Here is a 26,440-nt window from a genome sequence, read left to right as displayed (position 1 = left end):
GTATTCGTCTCTTTGTCTCCCTCTACAGTTTTTACTCCCTCCCTCCCTTTCCCTACAATACTAAATTGATGATACATTGATGTCTCAGAATGTGTCCAACCAACTGATCACTTTGTTTAGTCAGGCTGTGCCACAAATTTCTTTTTCTCTCCGATTATATCCAGCACTTCCTCATTAGTTACCCAATCTATCTGTCTAACCTTCAGCATTCTTCTGTAGCTTCATCACATTTCAAAATCTTCTATTCTAGTCTCATCTGAACCATTTATCATCCACGTTTCCACTTCCATACAAGGCAACACTCCACAAAAATAACTTCTGAAAAGACTTCCTAATACTTAAGTCTATATTAAATGTTTACAAATTTGTCTTCAGAAACACCTTTCTTCCCTTTGCTAGTCTACATTTTATATTCTCTCTACTTCGGCCGTCATCACTTATTATACTGTCCAAACAGCAAAACTCATCTACTAATTTTTGTGTCTCATTTCCTAATCTAATTCCCTCAAAATCATCTCGTATAATTCGACTATATTCCATTACCTTTATACAAATTTTGCTCTGGTTTCCCTTGCTGCCTGTTCAGTCCACAGATCGAATAATGTAGGAGATATGCTACAATCCTGTCTCATTCCCTATTCAACCACTCATTCCTTTCATGCCACTTGACTCTTACATTTGCTGTCTGCCGGTAAACTTGTAAATAATGTTTTGCTCCCTGTATTTTACCCTTGTTACCTTCAGAATTTCAAAGAATGTATTCCAGTCCACGTTGTCAAAAGCTTTCTCTAAATCTACAAATGCTATAAACATAAGTTTGCCTTTCCTTAACCTATCCTGTAAGAGAAGTTGTAGAATATGCATTGCTTTGTGTGTTCCTACATCTACCCAGAATCCAAACCGATACTTCCTGAGGTCAGCTTCTACCAGTTTTTGTATTCTTCTGCAAATAATTTGTGTCATTATTTTGTGACAATGATTTATTAAAACTGATAGTTCAGAAATATTCACAACTGATAGCACCTGCTTTCTTTACAATTGGAATTATTATATTCTTCTTGAAGTCTGAGGGAATTTTGACTTTCTCACACATCTTGCACACCACATGGAATAGTTTTTTCGCGGCTGTCTCTCCAAAAGGTTCTGAAAAAGCTGACTGCAGATCAATTCTACTGTCCCCAACATGCATTTAGTGTAATGAAATTAGGGTCTGTAGGGAGGTATACAGGCAGTTGTTTTTCTCTTGCTCTATTTGCAAAGGGAACAGGATAGGAAGTGTCTAGCAGTGCTACACTGCACTACACATCATAAGATGGCTTAAGGAATATGTATGTAGAAGGTATCAGTAGTTTTTAATCATCATCATCATCATCATCATCATCATCTACTCCAAGGGCCTTGTTTAAACTTACACCTCTCTCTCTATCAAATTCCCTTGCAGTATCATATGTCCCATCTCATCTTCATCCATGTCCTCTTCATATTCTATAGTATTACCTTCAACTTCAATTCCTTTGGATAGCCCCTCTTATATAATCCTTCCACCTATGTGTTTTCCCTTCTTTGCTTAGTACTGGTTTTCCATCAAAACTTGATATTTATATAGCTGCTTCTCTTTTCTCCACAGGTCTCTTTTACCTTCCTGAAGATGGTATCCATTTTTCCCCTAGTTATATACGCTTTCATAGACTTACATTTGTCTTGCACTTAACCGTTTTGCACTTTCCATCAACCTCAATTTTTAGACGTCTATGTTCCCTTTTGCCTGCTTCATTGGCTACAGTTTTAGATTTTCTCCTTTCATCAATTAAATTCCTTTGATATCCAAGGACTTCTACGAAGCCTTATCTTTTTACCTTTTTCAGCCTTAAATCTTCTGCTGTTTTCAATATTTCATCTCTCAAAACTACCCATTTGTCTTCTACTGTATTCCTTTCCCTGTTTCAGTCAATCATTGCTAATGCATTCTCTGAAGTTCTCAACAATCTCTGGTTATTTCAACTTATCCAGGTGACAAATGCTTAATTTACTACCTTGTTCCAGTTTCTTCTGATTTAATCTACAGTTCATAAGCACAAACTGTGGTCAGAGTCCACATCTGCCCCTCAAATGGTCTTAAAGTTTAAAATCTGTATCCAAAATCTGTGTCTTCCTATTATATAATCGGTCTGAAACCTCACAGTGTCTCCAGGCCTTTTCTGCGCACACAACCTTCTTTCACGATTCTTAAATCAAATGTTAGGGATGATTAAGTTATGCTCTGTGCAAAATTCTACCAGGTGGCTTGCTTTTTCATCCCTTTCTCCAAGTACACATCCTCCTATTATTTTTCCTTCTCTTCCTTTTCTACTATCACTTTCCTACTAACAAATTCCCGTCCCCCATCACTATTAAATTTTGGTACCCCTTAACTAGCTGAATAATTTCGTTTACATCATCACAGATTTCTTCAGTCCCTTCATCATGTTGCATTACTGTGGTGGGTGTTGGTGTCTACCTCTATATCTATATCTATATCTATACTCTGCATGGCAGAGTGTACGGCAGAGAAGTGCGTGGCAGAGAAGTGCATGGCAGAGAGTACTAGAGGTGGCAACTCATTTGAAATCTGGCTTCGATTGAGAGGGGTAGACCACCTGGAAGGTGTTCTATACACCATGGAAATAACTGTGAGATCGCGCACCATCTGTTGATTGTACTGTGTACTATTTTGTGTGCTCTCACTACTTTCAGCACAAACAATTAAATAAAGTCAATGTGAGAGTGGTGGCTGATAGGAGTGACCGCAAAGGTATTGCTCATGTATGTTCATTCTGTTGAGTCACCTCTCTGTGTGTCAATTTAGTTTGGGTGTGTAGTACAAATAGTTACCATTAAGAATTCGTGTGACTATGGAAGTAACTGTCAGAGGTCGATATTTTTCTCTGGCAGTTATCAAATTCTCTGGCAGTTAACGGGCTACCGCTACAGGTAACCTGGAAGTTGGTAACTGTTCCTGACTCTGATTAAAGGTCATATAACCTGGTGATATTTCCAGAGAGGATAGTTACAGGAGTGAACAAGACATTTTCATATTGCTATGGAAACAATTGATGGCCATCGGGGTTCCAGAGATTATACAACTAACAGGATTCTATTCTCTCCATTTCTTGTAGTTCTGGAATAGGTGTCACTCTCTTTCCAGCCTTTGATTGCATTGGAAGGTTCTTGCTTTTCTCTGTGTTGTTGCCACTAGGCTAGTAGTACTAGAAATAGTCTTATACATGGAAAGCTATGAAATATTGTAGGGTATGCCACATTTTAATATTTTTTAGGGGTTTTCAGGGTAGCCACAAGTTTCCCCAAGTGAAATTCCCTGATATTTCCCCGATTTCCAGACAAGTTTTAGCATTTTCCCATGACAAATTTAGAGATCTCACGGGTAAGTAAAGACATAAGTTGACAAAACGTGTCAGGACTTCTGTATTTCTCCCATGTGTGAGCAAAAATCGTAATACTAACAACAACATCTTTTGTAATGAACTGTTCTTAGATAGAGAAAGCGAGGAAAATGGTATATGTGTTTCATTAAGACCACTACTGATATTTTATTTCAATAAAGCGAAACACATCTGGTGATAAAAACACACATTTCCTTGGCGTAATTACACAGATTTAAAATACCTTCACTGATTTCAGAAATAAATTCACAAAAAAGTGGGCCTCTTGAAAGAAACGTACAAGGGAGGGAAGAGTTGTGTAAACTAAAACTATAGGTGACCGCCAATAAAATGTTGGTTCTACTATGTTCGTTATTGTCGGTTATTACCCATTGTGTTATGTCTATTATTACAGGTATTGTGTGATTTTTCTTTCGAGAAATATATGAGTATATTGCGTACAAACCGCCAGCGACTGGTACAATTTTTTTCTGCTTACCGTCCATACTTTCTAACATAGAAACTACTTTTGAAGTGCCAAAATGTGCTACAATAAATAAAATATCTATAAAATGCCACACTGTACAATGTTGTTACTTTTGAAGTGCCAAAATGTGCTACAATAAATAAAATATCTATAAAATGCCACACTGTACAATGTTGTTGTGGTGAGACAGTCACAATTCCTGAAATTCATCACCCATGGCCTCTGCCTGCTGAGGAGCACCCTGGTCCTGGGTCCATGGATAAACCACGAAAATCTGCCGCATTATGTCACAAAACAAAGAGACCCAAGCCTGCTACTACGCTAGCAGCAAGAAGTGGTAACAGCACCAACTACAAACTATGGGGAGTGGTAGGAAAGGGAGAAGCAGTAAGGATGAGGGAGTAGGGAAGTTGCAAATAATCTCAGCTGCACCCAAACAGAGATGATGCATGATCTCTCAGTAAACAAACCATTCCATCTACTGAGACAAAAAGTGAGATTTTTCCACTGGTTTTTTTTTCAAATTCCCCTGATATTTCCCTGATTTACCTGACATGTTTGAAATTCCCTGATTTCCAGAACTTGTGGTAACCCTGGGTTTTACACTTACAGAAATATTTGCGTCTTGTAGGTGAACTAAAAATTGAAAATAGTTGAATATCTTCTTAACAGGTATGCTTACAACAACAATCATGTCAGATACTTTGTCAACGGTATTTAAATAAAAGTATAGATTTACTTATGTTAGGGCTTACTAGTACTTGTGCATACTATGTGAATGTTTTTGAATATATGATTTTTTGTTTCCAAACAGACTCAGGTCAGTTCATTTTCTATTATATTAAGCAACATTAAAATTTTTTTTGTCAAGTGCACTCACTGCTGTGTTGAGGTTCTGTTATGTGCAAAACTTAGCCCTTCATTTTAAGTGCTCATATTCCACATCCATGAATTAGTCTGTTACATATTCTGACATTTAACTGTCATTATATTAAATTGTAAAAAGAAAAAAAATCAAAGCAGGCAGATGGCACTGAGAGATGAAGTGTTTATTATTGCCTTATATGTGTGACAGAAGGGGAAAAGAAGCAAAACATGGAGTTGACATGTAAAGTATTCCTCAGAAGAGGAACTATGTTACTGAGAAATTTCTGAAAACTTAATGCAAATTAATATTCCCAACATCAATACTACTAATTCAGACTCTCACAATTTGAATACCCAGAGAAGAATTAGATTAACAGAGTAAAAAAGGTATAATAATGACTTCTGAATCATTTAAATCTGTTACCTTTATGAGGTCAACACAACCAATCATCCGCTGGAATTCTGCATACAATAATCCCAAACTTCAGAGATACACAACAAATCGAATGCTTGGAGAAATGTAATTTAGTCATACTACCACCAAAAAACTTTAAGACCCTTAAATTTCACATTGAACTTAGATTAGTGTACTCACACTTTCTTCGAATAGACTATATCATACAAGAGTAAATGAATCTCTCATGTTACGTATATTTTTTGTTGTATTACAAGGCCATACACTTATTCTAGTAAGCGGACAGCACAATAAATTAAGCTTCGAATTTTACCTAAAGTATTCAGCTTATGTATTGGTTCATACTTAAAACAGCACTTAAACAGTGCTGTGATGAAGGTCCGTGTACTTTCTGTTGCAGCTGCTAGGATAATATTTTTAATAGCGACCAATATCCTACATATGTACAATATGAAACACCAATAACTGTTCAAACATCAACTGAAATGTACAGGACAGTTAATTAGCTAAGGTTATCGCACAATTCATACGATATTCATGCCACTTTGCACTACTCGTAGTCATAATTATACTGATAACTAAACTGATGGATTCCACCTACTTCATTATTTAACTGTAGCCCCGTCTGGAGTATGTGGTAGTGAAAAATAACTGAGAGTTATAAATAACTGTTAAGAATAATGGTCAAAAATAACTTTAACCACAATAGTGGTTACTCCAAAATAACCGTTTGGCCCACCTCTAGAGAGTACGTCCCACTGAACCAGTTATTAGAGTTTTTTCTAGTTCCATTCACATGTGGAGCATGAGAAGAATATTTAAATACCTCTGTGCATGCTGTAATTAATCTAATCTTGTCCTCTAGGATCCTTATGTGAGTGATAAATAAGGGGTTGTAGTATATGTCTAGAGTCAACAATTACAGCTGGTTCATAAAACTTTGTATGTAGGCTTTCTTGGGGCAGTTTACATCTATCTTCAAGAGACTGCCAGTACAGTTTCTTCAGCATCTCTGTGACACTCTCCCATGGGTCAAACAAACCTGTGACCGTTCATGCTGCCATCATCTGTATATGTTCAATATCCCCTGTTAGTCCTCTTATGTATGGGTCTCACACACCTGAACAGTATGATTTGTCACACAAATGATTTGCAAGCATCTCCTTTGTACACTGATAGCATTTCTCCAGTATTCTATGAATAAAGTGAAGTTTACCACCTGCTTTATCCGCAACTGAGCCTATGTGATTGTCGCATTTGATATCCCTACTAAGTGTAACACCAAGTTTGGTTGATTCAGCTGTGATACACTAATATTATAGTCATTTTCCCACTTTGTTAAGTGCACAAATTTATATTTCTTAATATTTAAAGCAAGTTGCCAATCTTTGCACCACTTTGAAATCATCAATTTATACAGCTTCTTTCAGATCATACTTTATTATAGATAACCTCATCTGCAAAGAGTCTGAGGATGGTACTAACATTGTCCACAAGGTTCTTAGTATATAATATGAACAGCAAGGCTCCAAACACACTTCCCTGGGACACACCTGAAGTTAGTTCTATATCTGATGATGACTCTCCATCCAAGACAATCTGCTGCATACTCTCTACCAAAAAAATCCTCAATCCAGACACAAATTTCACTTGATACAACACACGACCATAGTTTTGACAATAAGCGTAGATGTGGTACTGAGTCAAATGCTTTCTGGGCATCAATAAATACTGAATCCACCCAACTGCCTTGATCAAAAGCTTTCAGTATGGAACATTAGAAAAGTATGAGTTGGGTTTCGCATAATCGACATTTTCGAATCCATACTGATTGGCATGGAGGAGGTCATTTTGCTTGAGATACCTCATTAAGTTTGACCTGAGAATATGTTCTAAGATTCTACAAGAAATCAATGTCAAGGATACCTGGCAATAGTTTTGTGGATCATTTCTACATTATTGTAAACAGGTGTGACCTGTGCTTTCTTCTGACAACTGAGCATGGTGTTTTGTTCAAGGAATCTATGATAGATTATAATGAAAAGACATGCTAACTCAGCAGCAAACCCAGCATATGATCTAATAGAGATTCCATTGTGAACTACAGCTTTCTTCAGTTTTAGTAATTTCAGCTGGTCTCAACACTACTGACACTCATTTCTATAATCTTCTCTCTGGTATGGGGATTAAATTGGGGCAGTTCTTGGTTTTACTGCACATCTATCTTGGCTGTAATAATGTGTTCACTTTACTATTCATAGTAGCTCACCCCTGTTCCTATTTTCTTATTCATTATTAGACCCACTATTCCATTATCCCTACTCAATTTTGTATTTACAGCCCAGTATCCACCTGACCAGAAGTCCTGCTCCTACTGTCATGAAACTTCACTAACTCCCACTACATCAAACTTCAACCTATCCACTTCCTTTTTTAGTTTTCTAATTTACCTGCCCCAGTAAGGGAGCTAACGTTCCATTCTCAGCCAGGAGTACGTCAGTTTTGTTTTTTCCTGATATGACATTCTCCTGAGTAGACTCCGCCCAAACATTTGAATTTTACCTCCGGAATATTTTACTCAAGATGATGCATCAATATTTAACCATACAGTAGAGCTTTATGGCCTCTGGAAAATTAATAGCTGTACTTCTCCTTGATTTCAGCCACTCACAATACCAGCCCAGCAAGACCTTGCTGGTTGAAGTTAGAAGGCCAGATCAGTCAATCATTCAGATGTTGTCCCTGCAACTACCAAAAAGGGTGCAACCCCTCTTGAGGAAGCATGTTTCCTCGCCTCTCAACAAATACAGTTCTATTGCGGTCGCACCTACAGAAGGGCTATCTCTATCATTGAGGCACACAAACCATCCCACCACGGCAACTTCCTTGGAGAAGGTTTCACTTACGAAATGATAATACCAATATCACTGATATTTTGATCATCTTTTAATTGTACATAACTGATTTCTTAAGAAGAAGCTTCTGAAACATTTTCAGGGAGAAGCATATTATTTTACATGTTACATAATATAAAATATTCACTTTTCATTGTCATCTTTGCAGGATGTTCAGATCACCTTAGTGTGGTTTTACATACATGTTTGGAACACGCCAAACATACTCAGAAATGCTCTCTCTCATTTGTACTTGGGTTTGTATGACAAGACCACCTTCTTTTCTAGGCAGTTGTAGTGCCCCCCCCCCTTTTTTTACACACACTTGCGTACTGTCACCACTCTCCCTTCTAGATAAAGCTACATTTTCTTTTTCTTGTAGATTCTGATGTTTATAAGAACTATTCATCCTTCTGGACAACACAGTCAATTAGCATGTCCGTAGCCACATTCTGCAGAAATTCACATCTTGTAACTTTATTAACAGAGCACAATTTGTATAGGGCATATGAATTCAGATCCGACACTTTACTAAGTGAAAAACAAATTGCATGGTTGTAAAACTTTACAAGTTCCAGATTTTTCTGAGAGGCTCTGTTTTCATTGATCTTTCGGTCATCATGCATTGTGGAGATTTGGCTAGAACATATGACAATAGTGTCACAATTCTTGTAGAACTGAATACACTTGAAGCTACACTTCTTTGTGTATTGTAAAAAAATTGGGCGGGGGGGGGGGGGGGGGGGGGGGAATGACACATCTTGTTTGTTCTTACATAATATTCTGACTAACATCAACGTTTTCTTCAATAGAATTCTTCCAAGAGGTACACTGGTATACCACTTCTCTGTCTGTAACTATTACAGAAATAACAAGACAAATTTAAAAATTCATTAGATGGAATGTTCTAGAGTCTGCCAAAGCAGAAACCTTTGTGGCATACTTCTTTGGCGTATTTGACACATATTGTCAGGAGGAACACTTTCCTCAAAATGGAATGGGTTGCTCATCAATTGTTGCATATTCATCAGGAGAATACAACTTCAATTACATATCTAGCAATGGTGTGATGACTTCATACAATGCAGCTAACTTGTCAGTCTTTTCCCTCTCATGCCTAGAGGTCCAGAGTATTTTTTTCCCCCCACAACAGCAAAGTAAAAACAGTAATCTTCTCTACAGCATAGTAACTGGAAATACAGCAGGTCCATCCATATCCCACACATTTGTTAAATTCACATGGAAAGCTTTTCAAGTTCCTTTATATAGCAGGAGGCCCAGACAGCCATTCATCTCCACACAGTTTTTATCTTGGACATCTTGAGGTCTGTCATACTGTCAACAAAAGTTCGTCAAATGCATGTAAATGTATTTATAAATTATAGAGCACAGCAATCAGTCTTTTTCTTTTTTTGAGGTTTTATTACGCAAATCCAGATTTCAGCTAGTGCCTAGCCATTATCAAAGCACTATTTTTTAATCTCGATGCATGTTAGTTCCCTGTTGTTTGGGAATCAGTCGCAGTTCTTTCAAAATATTCAAAGAACTGTGACCGATGCCCGAACAACAGGGAACTATCATGCATCGAGATTAAAAAATAGTGCATTGATAATGGCTAGGCACTAGCCAAAATCTGGATTTGTGTAATAAAACCTAAAAATAGACAACTGATTGCTGTGCTCTATAATTTATAAATCACGTAACAGTCGCTGAGTGCATCTACTTCCCTAATGGAAGGTAACTGATGCATATAAATGTACATGACAATGGTACCATCATCAAACCTAAAGAGAAAAAGATAGCTGTGGGAGTCTTTGCTGCTGGGGCCAGCACTAAAGAACCTGATTTGTGGGAAACAACGTTATGGCTTTTGGGTCTTCCCTTATAACTAACTGGTTTTATCTGCCATTTAGTCTGCTCATCTTTACTCATACAGTTATCTTACGTAGGAAATTAATTTCAAGATTTGTCCCTTAAAGAGGTGACCACACATGACTATCGTGCTCACTTACTTCAACATTGTCCCCTTCACCTTATGAACTTTCCCTTGTAAAAGCAATGTGATATCAAAACCAATATTTGTTGTAAGGATAAGTTTTGGTTACAAAATAAACACCCTGAAGTATATTATATTGTTTTTAATAAGAAAACTGTCAATGTCAAGTAATGTGCTACTCTACAAAAACTATGCTGTTTTCGTGTATTTGGACTCATAAAATTAACTGCATCTTATACCTTTTATTTCAACTCCTTCAGCTCTTCCCGGAAGGAAAAAATAAAATTTGTCAAGAGCTGCCTCATCGGTCATTAGAACTTTCTGTGCAGCAACTTGGAATGCTCGGTTTACATCTGAAATTAAATGCCACAGTAAAAATTCTTGAAAAATACCATTTCCATCTGTCTAAAGATTATGTTAAATGTTGTCACTGTAACACAATGAATTTGTACACATGTGTGATGCAATAAATAAGAACATAAGCTGTAATGAATTTGACTGTGAAACATTATTATAAACATACTCCCAAACAAACCAGTAAATATAAGAGAGAGATCTGAAAAGTAACCTCCATTTGGCTGTAAGTAAAAACTTGCAGGGAAAAAAGTTATTACATACATCTTAAAACTACAGCTTCTTGCTATTTTTCAAAATAGTTATCATTTAAATTCAAGCATTTGTCATAGTGTTTCACTAATTTAAAAATTCCCTCTACATAAAATTCTGCTGCCTGGGCATGCAGCCAATCTTTCATGGAATTTTGAAGTTAGCTATTTTCATCAAAGTGCTGCAAAGCAAGCCACTTCCTCATGCAAGTGAAGAGATGAAAATCATGTGGTGTTAAGTTTGAGCTGTGTGGAAGATGAACAGAAATGCCCCATTTCAATTGCTTCAGAATTTCTAGAGTTTGTTTGGGCACTGTGAAGACGCTTGTTGTCAGGCAAAAATACAACACCAGATGACTGCATACCATAGCATTAGTTTTGAATTGCTTGCTTAAGTTTCTTCTAAAGTTTCATAGTAAACATCTGAAATGATGATCACTTCACGCTCCAGAAATTCAACCAGCAAAACTCCCTCAGCATCCCAAAAAACCATAGCCATAACTCTCTTCAATGATGAAATTTGGTGGGCTTTCTTCAACTTGCATGCAGAATTGGTATGGCTGCAAGCCATCAACTATTGTTCCACTTCAACGTTTACATATTCCACACAAGTTTTGTCATCAGTCACAATTCTTTCAAAAATCTTCTCCTTCCACTTTGTAGCATCAAAGGAAGTCTAAGGTAGAATCCATTCATTTGGTTTTGTGGACCTCTGATCTATTCCAGTAGCTACCAACCAGAGAACTTGCGGTAGCTTAAGTTTTCATTGTCAACCTAATACAAAACCATTCGAGAAATTTGCAGGAATTAATTGTCCAGAAACTTCAGAAATAATGTATCTTCAATATTCACAAATCGTTTCATCAGTTTTCTTGACAATCTCTTTACTCACAACAAAAGGCCTCCCACTCTTCTCTATCATGAATGTTTGTTCCACCACTTTTAAAAAATCAGACCCATAGCAGCACAACAGCTCCACTTACATAGTTTGGACTATATACAGTACAAACTACTGATGAGTATCTCCTGCTGAAACATTTTGTGCCTAAAGAAATCTTGTTACTGCTTGCACTTCACATTTCATGGAATTCTTTTTATTACAGCACTCATGTTTTGAAGTTATAACAAGCGAATGTGTGACAGAATGAGGTTCATACTTTCACAGCTGGATGCTTACTGAATCAGAGAACATGCTCCATCCATGAATACTAGCACCACACTACAAAGACAGTTACTTTCAAAACTGCCCTCAGAAACCACAAACACAATTACGTTTAGAAATCTCTGCTTTAGTTACCATGCCAGACAAGTTACACTGTATCAAGGTTGTTAATTGTAATATCTCTTACAAAAGAATAAAACCATCAGAGCTTCTTATACAGCATTGTGTGATAAAGATTCTGTAGCGATTCTGAAATGTTTGAAGACTAGCTCTGACAGTGATATGGTGTTATATCCCAAGCACAAAAAAGATTAAGATTTATTCAATCAATTATCCATGGCAAATCTTTCAGTGACACTTAACGTTACTAAATGTGGAACATTCAAAGCTTCATTGTGATAGGGAAAGTGAAAAATTTGAGGTGAAAGGTGGACAGGCTAAAAAATTAGAAATTATTTAAATGAAATGCGACGTGTATGACAATTGCTGGTGAAGCCACTCCAAGGTGATGAAAACAGTATCAGGGGAAAGTGTGACACATGTTGAAATATGAAGAGAAAAGTGAAAAATACAGTGAGTCACTATGTGCACACAGGAGCCGATAGCAATTGTTGTTCCATAGGTTTAGATGTAACAGTCACTACTGAAGAAAATGTGCCATATAGTTGAAGAATAACTGATGAGGATGCCAGTTGAGAGTATTGGTATATTCAATAGTATGTATACAGTACATTCAGTAGTACATATACACCTGTACTCTGCAAGCCAACTTGCAGTTCCTCTCTTGTTGCTTCTGACACTGGTGTCAAATAAGTACATCTGTCACAGTTTCACACTTACAAAAATGAACCTGTGATGAAACATGCTGCTTTTCTTGGGATCATCTCTTATTTCTTCTACCAGACATATCAAACATGGATCCCAAACTGACAAGCAGTGTTCAAGTATTGGTCAAATGAGGGGAGTTTTACGTTACTTCCTTCATGGGCAGCTACACATCCAGAGGATTCTTCCAATGAATTCAAATGGCATCTATCTAATCTGAAATTAGTTTTACATGGTTATTCCACTTTAAATCGTACTACATGCATACTTCCAGATATTGAATAGATGTGAGGGCTATCAGTGATGGTCCTGAAATCATGAAATCATACAATGAGTTGTGCTGCTTTTTATGTGCAATGAGTTACCTTTTTGTGTAGAGATTAAACTGTCATTTCCTCTACTATGCATCAACCTCCTGCAAGCCTTTCTGCATTTCCCTACAATTTTCTAGCAATGAAACTTATGGCGTGATTACGCATGGATGTGGAATGAGTCAAAGCAGGTACAATATAGATATCATACAATACAATACATACTGGTATATTACACATGGAAGATGAATGATTCAAAACTGGTACAACACAATAATATAATAGAAATAATAAACAATACAATACAGAATTACAATAGTGATAAAAAAACAATAGAGGTACAATGACAAAGGAAATAATCCGAATTACTACTCAAATTATTTATCTCTGCTAAAGAATTCATCTAAAGAATAGAAACATTTTTTCCAGTAGGAACTCCTTTAGCTTTTTTTTAAATAGCGTTTTATTTTCTTTTAGACACTTTATATTACTTGGGCGTGTGTTAAAGATTTTTGTACATGTGTACTTTACCCTTTTTTGTACCACAGAGAGATTTATCCATTCACAGTGCATATCACCTTTCCGTCTTGTGTTATAATGATGGTATGTCTCTTTTGTTTCATATTCAGAGGAATTGAGAAGTATGAAAGCCATGAGTGAGAAGAGATATTGTGAGGTACTGGTTAATATACCTAACTGTTTAAAAAGATTGCGACATGAGGTTCTTGGAGGAACACTACATATAATTCGGACAACTTTTTTCTGGCTTACAAATTTTTAAGTGGTGAATTGCCACAAAAGATTATTCCATAGCACATCACTGAATGAAATTAGGCAAAATATGCAGACTTTGATACGTTGATGACTCCAATTTTGGAGATTATTCTGATGGCAAATGTTGCTGAGTTAAGCTTTTTTAGTGTTTGCTGTATGTGGAATTCGCAGTGAGCCGGTTATCTATCTGAATGCCTAGGAACTTTGTGCACTGAATGCTTTGTAACTCTTGGCTTTTGTGTGCAATGTTAAATCTCTTCTGGGCTTATGTAACTGGATTGGAACTGCATGTAATTTGTTTTACTGAGGTTTATTGCTAGAGAATTTGCTGTGAACCAGTTCGGAACATTTGCAAGTGCTTGGTTGGTATTTAACTCTACGTCAGTGGTGGTTTTGCTGGCTGTAACTATACTTGTGTCATCTGCAAACATTGTGATATTGCTATCACTGTTTGAGGACAGGGGTAGGTCATTAATATATATAATAAACAGGAGGGGGACCAAGGAGCGGCCCTTGTGGAACTCCACGGTGTACTGTTCCCCAGTCAGACTCTACATCTCCTACTTGTAGATTGTTAACACCTTATACTATTTTTTGTTGTCGGTCTTCTAGATATGATCTGAGCCAGTTACCCATTTGTTCACGGATTCCATATTGGGCTGATTTTCCTAAAAGTATTCTGTGATCAACACAGTCTAAAACCTTAGTCAGGTCACAGAATATGCAAACGGGTAATTTTTCCTTGTGTAGGCATTCTAAAACATTATTAGTAAGTGCATAAGTTGCTTCAGTTGTAGATATACCTGATCTGAAACCAAATTGTTGTTTACTAATTAGTGCAAATTTTTCAAGGTGATTCACAATCCTGACATATATTCATTTTTCAAAGGCTTTAGATTAGAAAATGCTGTTACAAGAGAGATAGGACGATAGTTGGAAACATCTGTGGGATCACCTTTTTTGGAGAGGGGCTTCACAGTAACATACTTCATTGTCAGGGAAGATACCTTGATTTAGAGAGGAATTGAGTATATGAGTTAGGACTTTAGAGAGTTGATTACAGCTGGATTTTAGCAGTTTGCTGGAAATATTGTGTACACCCAATGAATTTTTACTTTTTAGAGACACTGTGGTTTTTCTTACTTCTTCCACTGTTATGGGGGCCATACCTATCATGTCTATGGAGTTAAGGAAAAGTTCTTTCAGAGTTTTTATTGCCTTTTCTGAAGAGCCTTTGCATGCTGTTTTTTCAGCAACAGCTAAAAAGTGCTCATTAAAGATTTTAGCTACAGTATCTTGATTTTGAACTAGTTTATCTTAATCGTTAAGAGCAATATTTTGGGCCTTGTTGGGGTAATTTGCACCAGTCTCATTTCGTATCACTTCCCATATAGTATTGATTTTATTAGTGGAGTTATTAATTTTTGAGCACAGATACATACATTTTGATTTCTGAATGATTTTGTTCAATATTTTACAGTATTTTTTATAGTTATTTAAAAGGTTAGGGTCATCTGATTTTTTTGAGGCAATGTACCAACTCTCTCTCTCTCTCTCTCTCTCTCTCTCTTTTGCAAGAAATCCTAATTCCAGTGGTAATCCAAGGCTTGTTGGTCGATTTTTTAGTATGAGTTTTATATATTCTTTTTGGGAAGGTACTTTCAAATATTAGAGCCACTTCATTTCTGAAAAGGTTGTATTTGGAATTGGAATTTTCTACATTATATACTGGACCCCAGTCTACATTTTGGAGACATGATTTAAAGATCTCAATAGTTTCAGCAGTAGATTTCCTAGTAATTTTCCAGTTGGGACCACTATTAATTTCACAAATACTTGAATTGTTAACGCTGAGTCTTTGTCCATCATGGTCAGAGAGACCATTCAGGACTTGCCCGACAGCTATATCATCAATCTTGGTTATGTCAATAAATACATTATCAATTAATGATTTTGTTCATGAAGTTATTCTGGTGGGAAAATTTACAACAGAAGCAAGTTTATATGAGGACATCAAGTTCTCAAGATCTATTCTGTCTCTGGAGTTTGTTAGGAAATTTGCATTGAAGTCTCCAACAACTATGACATCTCTACTGAGTTTAAATATGTATATTAGTTACCTGAAGGTGCCCTGTATAAAGCTACTACTGCTATGTAAGAATTATTTGAAGCTAGCTCTAAGGCACACGCTTCAAACTGTTGATCTATGCAAAAATTCAGCACATTAATTACACTACATGTGATGCTGTTTCTGACATAGATCACTACTCCACCTTTTTCTATAAATTTTCTACAGTAAGATGTTGCTAAGCAGTAATTATCTATAGCAGGTTTCCAATATCTGACATAACATGGTGCTCACTAAAGCACAGAACACGGGCACAATCTATACCTTGTGGCTCCTGGATATTAATTAAGAGTTCACTAATCTTGTTGCTCAGGCTACATATGTCTTGATGGTAAATAGTCAGATTTTGATTTCCAGAACCACTTACACATTTATCCCTAAAAAAGAAATATCAGTTGACAGAGCGGATCTGGTATTTTTCACTATCCATTTATTCAAGTTGGTCTGTTTCCATGTACTGGGAGACTGAGAAGAATCAGCTTTACCTGGTGGTTTCAGCAGCCATTTGTCCAATGTCATCTGTCTATACCCATTCCTGCAGTCTTCTTGTGTTGGGGAGCACTCATTCTTCAAATGTGTGTGTTTTGAGTATACGTTGTTCCTAGCATTTTCGATGATTTCACAAATAATGGACGCTAAGTGACTTTTTCTGCACCGATTGAGGTGAAGGCCGTGAGTGGTGTAAAGATCTCTACTAAAATTTTGCACATTAACCATTTGTACATTTGCGTAACAGTTGCAAATTTCTGCTTATTGACTGTTTGTATACGCTACTGCCCTGTTAACACACGAGAATTGAGGCAAGTCATACATGTGTGGAATACCGAGGACAATGACGTTTGAGTCATTTAGGTGGTTTAGAGCAGATTTTAAGGCATTAACAGCATGCAAACCATCATTGTGTACACCGTTATTTGCACCACCACAGATTACAATAAAGTCTTCCTTCATTGTCTTTCGAGAGATATTGTTTACAGTTGAAGCAATTGGTTAAGATGAGTGCCAGGTTTAATAAAACCTGAAGCATTTACTTCACTGTTTACGCTTTTTATCTCATGTGCAAGGCCTCTAAGATGACTTATCACCCATTAAACAACATTTATTTTTCTTGCTGCATTTGTGGTGTTAGTTAAATTAACTGTCATCTTGAATGTTGAATTTACCTAGCTTCAGTTTATGAGTAACAGTTTTGGCTGGCGAGGTTCCACATTTTGAATGGTGGGCTCCATGTGGTTCCCAAGTCGTGCAGTAACCGTAAACCATAAAATTACCAAATATGCAGCAACCAGTCGCAAAATCATGTTTTATTTATTCATTCACTTTTGCAAATCGATTTCAACTGATTAACAGCCATCATCGGTGCTTTCAACCAATATGTGCCCTGAGTAGTAACACTGTCTTAAGCAGAGGTCAAATCGATTTGCAAAAGTGAATAAATAAAACATGATTTTGCGACTGGTTGCTGGATATTTGGTAATTTTATAGCTCCACATTTTGCTTAATAACAGGCTTCTCTTTCAGATGGTGCATGATTTGATCTTTTGTAGATAGGCCTACCATTTTTTGGAGCACGGCAGGAGAATTTATCTGTATGAAACAGCATCATTAGTGAAAAGCCTCGTGAAGGTTCTGTCATTATCCACTATATCATTTATATACATTGTGGAAATTACTGATCCTATAGCACTTCCTTTGCATGTGCCCAAATTTATTTTTGTGCCTGAAGAATATTCTCTTAAGAACTGAATAATGAAAATATGTCAAGGATTTTAAACAGACAGTGATACATAATGCAACTGGCTCTTTGGCTTAGCACCTAAATATAACTTAGTACAAAGTGATTCTGTTGGCTAAGATGGTGTTTCTAGAAGAATATTAACATCTTATGCCGACTTGATAGTATTACCTTTAAGTTATCTTTATAATCTATCAATGACTTGGTCCATTTTTCTTGACAGTTTGAAATATGCTGTAGTAATCCCCCTATAAAAACTGGAGACAATCAAATGACCTCTACAGATCTCTATTACATCTTCCAGTCTTTTCAACTGTTAATTAAATGAAACAACAAGTTTACTGTTACCAGTCACTGTTTATTTATAATCACGATGCATTTCAAAGCTTTAAACCTCCATCATCAGGTGGGCGTACATTTGTTAATATGACATTTGTGTGTGTGTGTGTGTGTGTGTGTGTGTGTGTGTGTGTGTGTGTGTGTGTGTGTGTGTATCGATTTTTTGAGGGAATTTGTGGCACTGCTTCCAATGGTCACAGGTTCCTTTCACAGTCATAACACAGTATACATGTTCGCATTTAAACTTTTCAAATGTATTTGAGAAAGTGGTGTATGATAGTACTGATTCAACTAACAGAGCAGAACATGTTAATTGCCTCTCAGTTTGGCTTTTGCAAAGGATTCTAGGATTTTCCACACATAGAAATACAAAACCTTACAAACGATAGGATGATAGAGCTAAAAAAAAATCCCTGTTGGTCTATTCTGCAACCATAGCAAAGCATTTGACTGTGTGGATCTTTCTTGAACAGAGTGTCTAGATCATTTAATATATGCCTTCATTTATAATAATGTTTCAGCTACTATCATTAACAGATCAAAACTTATAACCTGTAAAACAAAGTTCAGTGCCAATATCAATAAAATCTAAGTCTCACAGGAATGTCAACTTGATGCTGAGTTGGCATAGGTTTTGTTGATACTAACACTGAACATTGTTTTAAAAGAACTAAGTTTTGATCTGATGACAGTAGCCGAAACAACACTGTAAATAAATGTGTATATTAAGCAATCTAGACAGCTTTATTCACAAAATATTCACAATGATTTTGGACTGTGTCAGGAAATTTATTTCCTTTGTTAGCAAAAGTGAAGTGCTATGGTATTAATGGCATCCCTTTGCTTGGATGGAATCTTACCTCCATAACTGAAAGCAGAATTTCTCATTAATAAACTGTATCTCAGGCATGAAAATAACCTCAGAATGGGGAAACATAACATGTGGAACGCCACAGGGACTATTTGTAACCTACGTTAATGATCTCTTAATTACTTTACAGTGCAGTTAAAAAAACTTTAATATTTGCTGATGACACACACATACTAGTAAATGGTCCAAACTCAACCCTAGCAGACACAGTTCAGTTAATAGCTTAACTGGCCTACAAGTGTTTCACAGATAACATATTAACTCTTAATCATGCAAAGACTAAGACTGCGTTAATGCAATTTCAAACAAACAATCTTTTAACAACAGAAGTAGACATATATCAAATGAAGCCCAGTGTACAAAATAACTTGGGGCCCAGTTGCATAACAAGTTAAAATGGCGTCAACACTTTATTAAATTAATTAAGAAGCTCAGTTTGGCATGTTATACCCTTAGAAGCAAATGTCATTGTGTTGACTGAAAGAAATGAGTGTTGTATACTTTGCATTGTTTCACTCCCTATTTTTTAATTACCTTCTGGGCCACTGGACCTGAAGTAAAAAGTGTTTCCTCAGTAGAAGGGAGCAGTAAGATTATCGTGCAAAGTAGATAATCACACATCTTGCACAAGCTCCTTTACAGATCTTGGAGTTTTTACACTCATTTGACACTCACTTCCCAATATATTACTCCTTACTGAACTTTCTTACTAATAATAAAAATCATTGTCAACTGAATTGTGATATGCACAATCACAATGCAAAGCAAACAAATAATTTTCATTTCCAGAGTTCAGAATGGAGTAATGTACTTTGGTGGTTAGATATTCAACAAGCTCACACCCAACAAAGGCAGAAAACTCAGCATACTAGAAGCACTTGAACTCAACAAACACTTAGCTCTAATTCCCCAGTTGGTTATAAATGACCAATTGTAACTGAGCACATCACCACTCTTAAACTTTACACAATACAGTAAACCTGCTACTAGCCACAAAGTGTCCCAATAGTAAACAAATTCACACCCCAATATAATGTAATATCCCTTATGTGTTTACATTCCTAACTGTAACTCAACTCTAACAATGTAATTTTAGTATTTATTAATGCTCAATTTTTCTAACAACAAAAAGTAACCCCCAAAGAAAACATTGCTGTTGTACAACCAACAATTAGCGTCCAGTGCAACGGTTCACAACAAATACCAAAAAATTGTAATTTTGTAATAATGTGTATTCTAAATAATTCTAATTGTTATCATACATGGTACTGACAAACCATAAAATGTGATTTATTATGTTAAAGAACAATTTTACAGAACAAAAAGTGAAAAGAGTCGTTTGACAATTCCAAAGACAATACCACAACTAAAGATCTTATGTAAGTGCATTTTATCTTAGTCCAGAATCTTTGGTTCATACGAACACAAGCTCCTTGTAAACAATAGCCAATAGTTATCTGAAAATGACCTAATCAGCCGAAAACTAGTTCATACAAATAAAAATCAGTAGAACAAAAAACCGCCTAAGTGTTATTGAACCCCCCAATAAAACAGTAAAGTGAGGATCTCTGCCAGTTCAAAAGGAAATTTAAAAAATACTTGATTAGCCTCACTTTCTACAAACAATCTGAATATCTTGATTCAGAAATTTAACATCCATGTGAGTTACATCGCTACCAATTCAAAATGAAATTAAAAAATATTTATTAGCCTCACTTTCTACAAATAATCTGAATTTCTACATTCACTACTGACACTCATTTCTATAACCTTTTCTGTGGTATGGGGATTAAATTGGGGCAGTTCTTGGTTTTACTGCACGTCTATCTTGGCTATGATAATTTGTTCACTTCACTGTTCATAGTAGCTTACCTATTCCTATTTTCTTATTCATTATTAGACCTACTATTCCATAATTCCTCTTCAATTTTGTATTTACAACCCAGTATCCACCTGACCAGTTGTCCTGCTCCTCCTGTCATGAAACTTCACTAATTTCCACTATATCCAACTTCAACCTATCCACTTCCTTTTTAAGTTTTCTAATTTACCTGTCCCAGTAATGGAGTTAAAGTTCCATTCTCCACCAGGAGCATGTCAGAGTAGACTCCACCCAAAGATCTGAATGGGGGACTATTTTACCTCAGGAATATTTTACTCAAGATGATGCATCAATATTTAACCATACAGTAGAGTTTTTTCTTTCTTCCCTACCGATGGTTCTTTGCTTGCGTTTAGTACAATGTTTGTATTGCTTGCACAAGCAAAACAAGCATTGTACTAAACACAAGCAAAGAAACATCAGTAGGTAAAATAGGAAATTATGTTTTTGTGTAATTTACTGAGTGGTTCTGCACAAACCGGCAAGCTTTAAACTTGGGGAAAAAATAGCTCATCCCGTTTTGTACTGCCAAAAATACCCTCCTCCTATTAACCTTCTATACCAACAAGAACTAATAAGCTAAGTAGAAAGTCCCAAGTTCTTATGGGAGCACACTGATGAAAACCTGAAGTGGAAATACCTCATGTTAAAACTGCTAAAATGTTTAGGTTTGGACACTTTTCCCATGTCAACTTTGGGGATATAGCAATCAGTAAGTTAACACATTTTGTCTTTTCTCATTCACAGATTCTTATAGGATAGTGTTCTGGGGAATTTCTTATTTAGGCAAAAAGTATTCACTGCACAAAAGAAAATAATTACTAATTAGTACTCTGTCAGAGTCCTGCAGACATCTCTTTAAGCAGCTGGGGGTATTGATCAAAGCCTCACAGTAAATTTGTTCACTTATGGAATTCATAATCAACCATCCATCTGAGTTTGAGAACAGAGTACAACTTAAGAATGAAAAATGATCTGCATAACCCTTTAGTGAATCTAACTTTGACACTGAAAACGGGTGAAAGATGCAGCTGTAAAACTCTTTGACAGTGGAAATAAAATGTCTGACTAATAACAGAAGCATTTCCTTAATGGTGGTTCCTGTAATGTACAGGAATTCTTGTACAGAAATAGTCATTTTTACAGAAATCTTATAAATGTCCAGTATGTAGCCATATAAATATATTTCTTCATCTTTAACAATAATATTATGGAAAGGATAGATTGATATTTGCCACACAGACAAGGCTTTAAGTCACAGACAGGCACAATGAAAAGACTATTAAACATTTAAGCTTTATGCCAAAAGGCATTTTTTTTTGGAAATAGACAGCACACACACATTCACACGACAGTTAACACACACTTGCTCATTGTCTCTGGCTGCTGTGGCCTGAATGCAGATTGTAATTGTGTCTTTTATGAATGGCAATCCAGGGGTGGGGTAAAGAGGTGGCATGAGGCAAGGAGGGGAGGGGAATGTATTGTGCTCTCTGTAAGAGTGAGCAGAGATGTGGTGGGGACATGGTAGGGCTGCTAGCTGCAGAGTCAGATTAGGGGGTGGGGGAGAAGCAGAAAAGGGAAAGGAGAGGAGGAAGGGAAGTGGGGAAGGCTAGTGAATGTGTTGGTAGAATGAAGGTGTGTACATTGCTGGAGTGGGAGCAGGTATGGGGACAGGTAGGTGAAAGACAGACTAGCGAAGGTTGAGGGTGGGGGGGGGGGGGGGGGGGGTTGGGGAACAAAGGGTATGTTTTAAGAAGGGTCCAGATAGCGAAGGCTGTGAAGCAATCAATTAAGTGTGGCAGCGCGTGTTGGCAGCACGTTCAGCAACTGGGTGGTCCAGCTGCCTCTTAGCTACAGTTTGGCAGTGGCCATGCAAGCAGATAGACAGCTTGTTGGCTGTCATGCACACATAGAAACCTCTGAACATCATGTGACCACTGGTATAGATATGTTAAATGTTACAGGCTTCAAGTTAATCTCCTCCTTCCGTAGAGAAGATATGGAGAATGGAGGAGTTGCCACATTTGTGAGAAACTATTTTAATTTCAAAAATATCAATAGTAATATATTTTGCTCAGAGCAGCATTTAGAAGTTTGTGCAACAGAAGTAGTATTTCATAATAAGTCCTTTATAACAGTGTATATATACAAAGCACCTTCAAGAAACTTTAACCTCTTCATAAAAAATCTGGAAGCTATGTTGTCTCATCTCACAGTAAAAAAAAAAAAAGGGAAGTAGTGATGGCTGGTGATTTAAATATGAATTTATTGAAATCTCTGACAGTAAACAATTACTGCAATCAGTAACACTGACATTCAATTTGATTCCTACTGTAAACTTTGAAACTAGAGTAAGTAAATGCTCTGAGACTGCCAGTGATATTGTCTTTGTAGACAAACCTAAAGAAATAAGTCATATCACAGAACCAATAGTAAGTAGGCTATGCGATCATGACATGCAGCATCTTATGTTAAATGTTGAAACTTGTCATAATATAAAGTCTATTAAATCTCAGTACAGGATGGTAATAAATCAGTAAAAAACTGAGAATTTTAGGAGATTGCCCAAATACATTAACTGTATGGGTGTTTACAATACTTCTGGCTCAAATCACATCGAACAGAAGTCTAAAAATAAATCACGGATTACACAAGGAATAAAGATATCATGTGGGGGAAAAAAGAAAACTGTATCTACTATCTACGAGCAGCTCTGATTTGGCATTGTAATGCACTACAAAGAATACTGGAAACACTGAAGCAAGAAATCCAGAAATCTAAGCAGCTTTATTATGAGAAAAAGATAATTATATCAGGCAACAAAATAAAAACTATATGGGGTATAGTGAAGACAGAGACAGGTGGGGCCAGAAAGGAAGAGGAACAAACAGATCTAAAAATAAACGAGACTTTGATAACAAGCACACAAAGTGTTGCAAACCTCTTAAACAAGTGCTTTGTATCTGTTACTGAATGCTTGGCATCAGGTTCAGTAAAGAGTGCAGTGGAATATCTGAGACCAATCTCTACAAATAACTTCAGTAAAATGGAAATAACATTCACATCTCCCAAAGAAGTAACATCCATATTAAAATCCTTAAAATCAAAGTATTCTAGTGATTATTATAATATAGCAATGAGTTAATCAAAGAGTGGTCAAGTGAGTTGAGTTCTATCTGAAGTTATTTGTGTACTCAATCTCTTCTCAGTGGAAGATTTCCAGACTGGCTAAAACATGCTGAAGTTAAGCCTCTTTACAGAAGGGAGACACCACAAACTATTGACCAATTTCATTTTTGCTGGCTTTTTCAAAAATATTTGAAAAGGTTGTGTTCAAGCATCTTTTCAAGCCATCTGATTGAAAATAATATATTGTCCAAGTGACAATTTGGGTTCCTTACAGTTCTGATATAAGAGAAGGCTATTTACACATACAGTGTAAATGTTCTTTATTGATTAGGTATCAATTTAGGGGCTACTAGCATTTTCTGTGACCTGTCAAAAGCCTCTGACTGTGTGAATCACAGCATTCTCTGGAGTAAATTAGAATATTATGGTATCAATGGCAGTGCTGTGAAATGGTTCGAATCTTACCTTGTTAACAGGAAACAAAAGGGGGTCTCTGTGAAATACCTGTGGAATAAGCAATCATTCTTCATCTGATTGGAAATTAATTACACGTGGTGTTCCTCAAGGTTCCAGCTCGAGCCTGTGACTTTTTTTGTGTATATTAACGACCTCTCATCTGTCAAATTGCCAGATGCTACATTTCTTTTGTTTGCAGATGATACAAACATTGAAATAAATAGCAAGTCAAGTACAGATTTAGAAATGGCTGCTAATCAAACTTTCACTAATATTAATAAAAGGTTTAAAGCTAATTCCGTGTTATTAAACTTTGAAAAGGTCCAGAACCTGTAAGAGATGATCTTCCACCATGTGTATAACATAAGAAGACTTGCAGATCAAAGAGATTGACAGTGTTAAGTTTCTGGAATTACAACTCAATAATAAATTCAGTTGGGCAGGGCATAATACAGAACTGCTGAAGCACTTAAACATGTCTGTACTTGGAATGCAAATAATGTCAGATTAGGACATATAAATATTAAAAAAAACTTGCATATTTTGCTTACTTTCATTCTATTACGTTACATGGGATCATATTCTGGGGCAACTTGTCAGAGCAAGTGAAAGATTTTACAGCGCAAAAGCGTTTAATAAGACTCATTTGTGGTGTAAATTCAAGAGTATCATGCAGAAACCTGTTGAAGGAACTGGGTATTCTAACTACTGATTCTCAGTATATTTATTCATTAATGAAATTTGTTGTAAATAATGTGTCTGTACTTCCAAACAATCACTGAATACATAGTATCAATACTAGGTATAAGAGCAATCTATAAAAAAAACCTAAAATCACTTACATTGGTCCAAAATGGGGCCCAATATTAAGGAACACACCTTTTTTCTACAAATTTCCCACAACCATTAAAAACTTGGCTTCAGATAAAGCACAATTTAAACAGATTTTCAAAGACTTTTTGATAGGCAATTCCGTCTACTCTATGGATGAATATCTTATTAGCAACTGTTACACCAGCTTTCAATGTCCTATGTTTTTATGTCATACTTCCTGACATGTTCCACAGTCACTAGAATCATCTCATTTTTGGGCCTACGAAACAAAAACTAAATCTAATCTCGTCTAATGTAAATCAAGTATAATGGCTGTAACTTAGTTTGTAGATCACATGACTGCATTCACATGTAGCCCTCCCCTTGACATGATAGGTGGTGCCTGTGACCAGACTGGATAGGTGGTGGTGAGAGGATGTATGTCTTGCATCTAGATCTGTGAAATGTGAAGGGATAAGAGCCATAAGATAATGGGTTGGGAGTAAGGATGTTTATGAACAAGGTTGGGAGGGTAATTTTGGTCTCTGAAGGCCTCAGAGACACACTTGGCATATTTGGAGATGAACTACTTGTCACTGCAGATCTGACCAACAAGGGCAGCTAGGCTGTATGGAAGGGACTTCTTGGGATGGAATGGGTGTCAGCTTCAAGATGGAGGTATTGTTGGTGGTTGACAGGTTTGATATGGCATGGACAGGTTGTGATCTACCCATCCTTGAAGCAGAGGTCAGCATCAAAGAAGGTGGCTTGTTGGTCTGAGGAGGACCAGATTAAGTGAATTGGGGAGAAGGTGTTAAGGTTCTGCAGGAATGTGGACAGGCTGTCCTCACCATTTGTCCAGATCACAAGGATATCATCAATGAATCTGAACTAGAAGGAGGGGTTCTGGATTCAGGGTAGTTAGAAAGGATTTCTATAGATGGCCCATGAACAGGTTGGCATAGGATGGTGCCAGGAGTGTGCCCATTGCTGTACCACGGATTTGTTTGTAGACGATTTCTTGAAAAATTAATTGCAGGTGAGGACATACCTGGTCATAATGATCAGGAAGAAGGTAGCAGTTTTGGAGTCAGTCAGGCATTGGGAAAGGTAGTATTCAGTAGCAGCAAGGCCATGGGCATTGGGCATGTTAGTATAGACAGAGGTGGCATCAACAGTGACGAGCAGGATCCAGGTGGTACAGGTATGGGAACGATGGAGAGTCGATGAAGGAAATGGTTGGTATCTTTGATATAGGTGGTGGGTTACAGATAATAGGCTGAAGGTGTTGATCCACGAGAGCAGAGTTTGTCTCAGCAGGGGCGTGGT

General features: G+C 36.7%; 1 protein-coding gene across 2 annotated transcripts in view; it reads right to left on the bottom strand.

The window, feature by feature from the left end:
* The window catches only part of LOC126259882 (gamma-tubulin complex component 4), a 173,634-nt gene that overhangs the window by 39,385 nt on the left and 107,809 nt on the right, over positions 1 to 26,440 (bottom strand). For both annotated transcript variants that reach the window (XM_049956952.1, XM_049956953.1), the window contains one exon: positions 10,318 to 10,431. In XM_049956952.1, the coding sequence (XP_049812909.1) occupies positions 10,318 to 10,431 (114 nt within the window). The remainder of the gene's footprint in view (positions 1 to 10,317; positions 10,432 to 26,440) is intronic.

This window comes from Schistocerca nitens, chromosome 5 (assembly GCF_023898315.1).
Source record: "Schistocerca nitens isolate TAMUIC-IGC-003100 chromosome 5, iqSchNite1.1, whole genome shotgun sequence".
In the NCBI taxonomy this organism is placed as follows: domain Eukaryota; kingdom Metazoa; phylum Arthropoda; class Insecta; order Orthoptera; family Acrididae; genus Schistocerca; species Schistocerca nitens.
The sequence above is the reverse complement of the archived record's forward strand: the minus strand, read 5'-3'. Positions and strand labels throughout refer to the sequence as shown.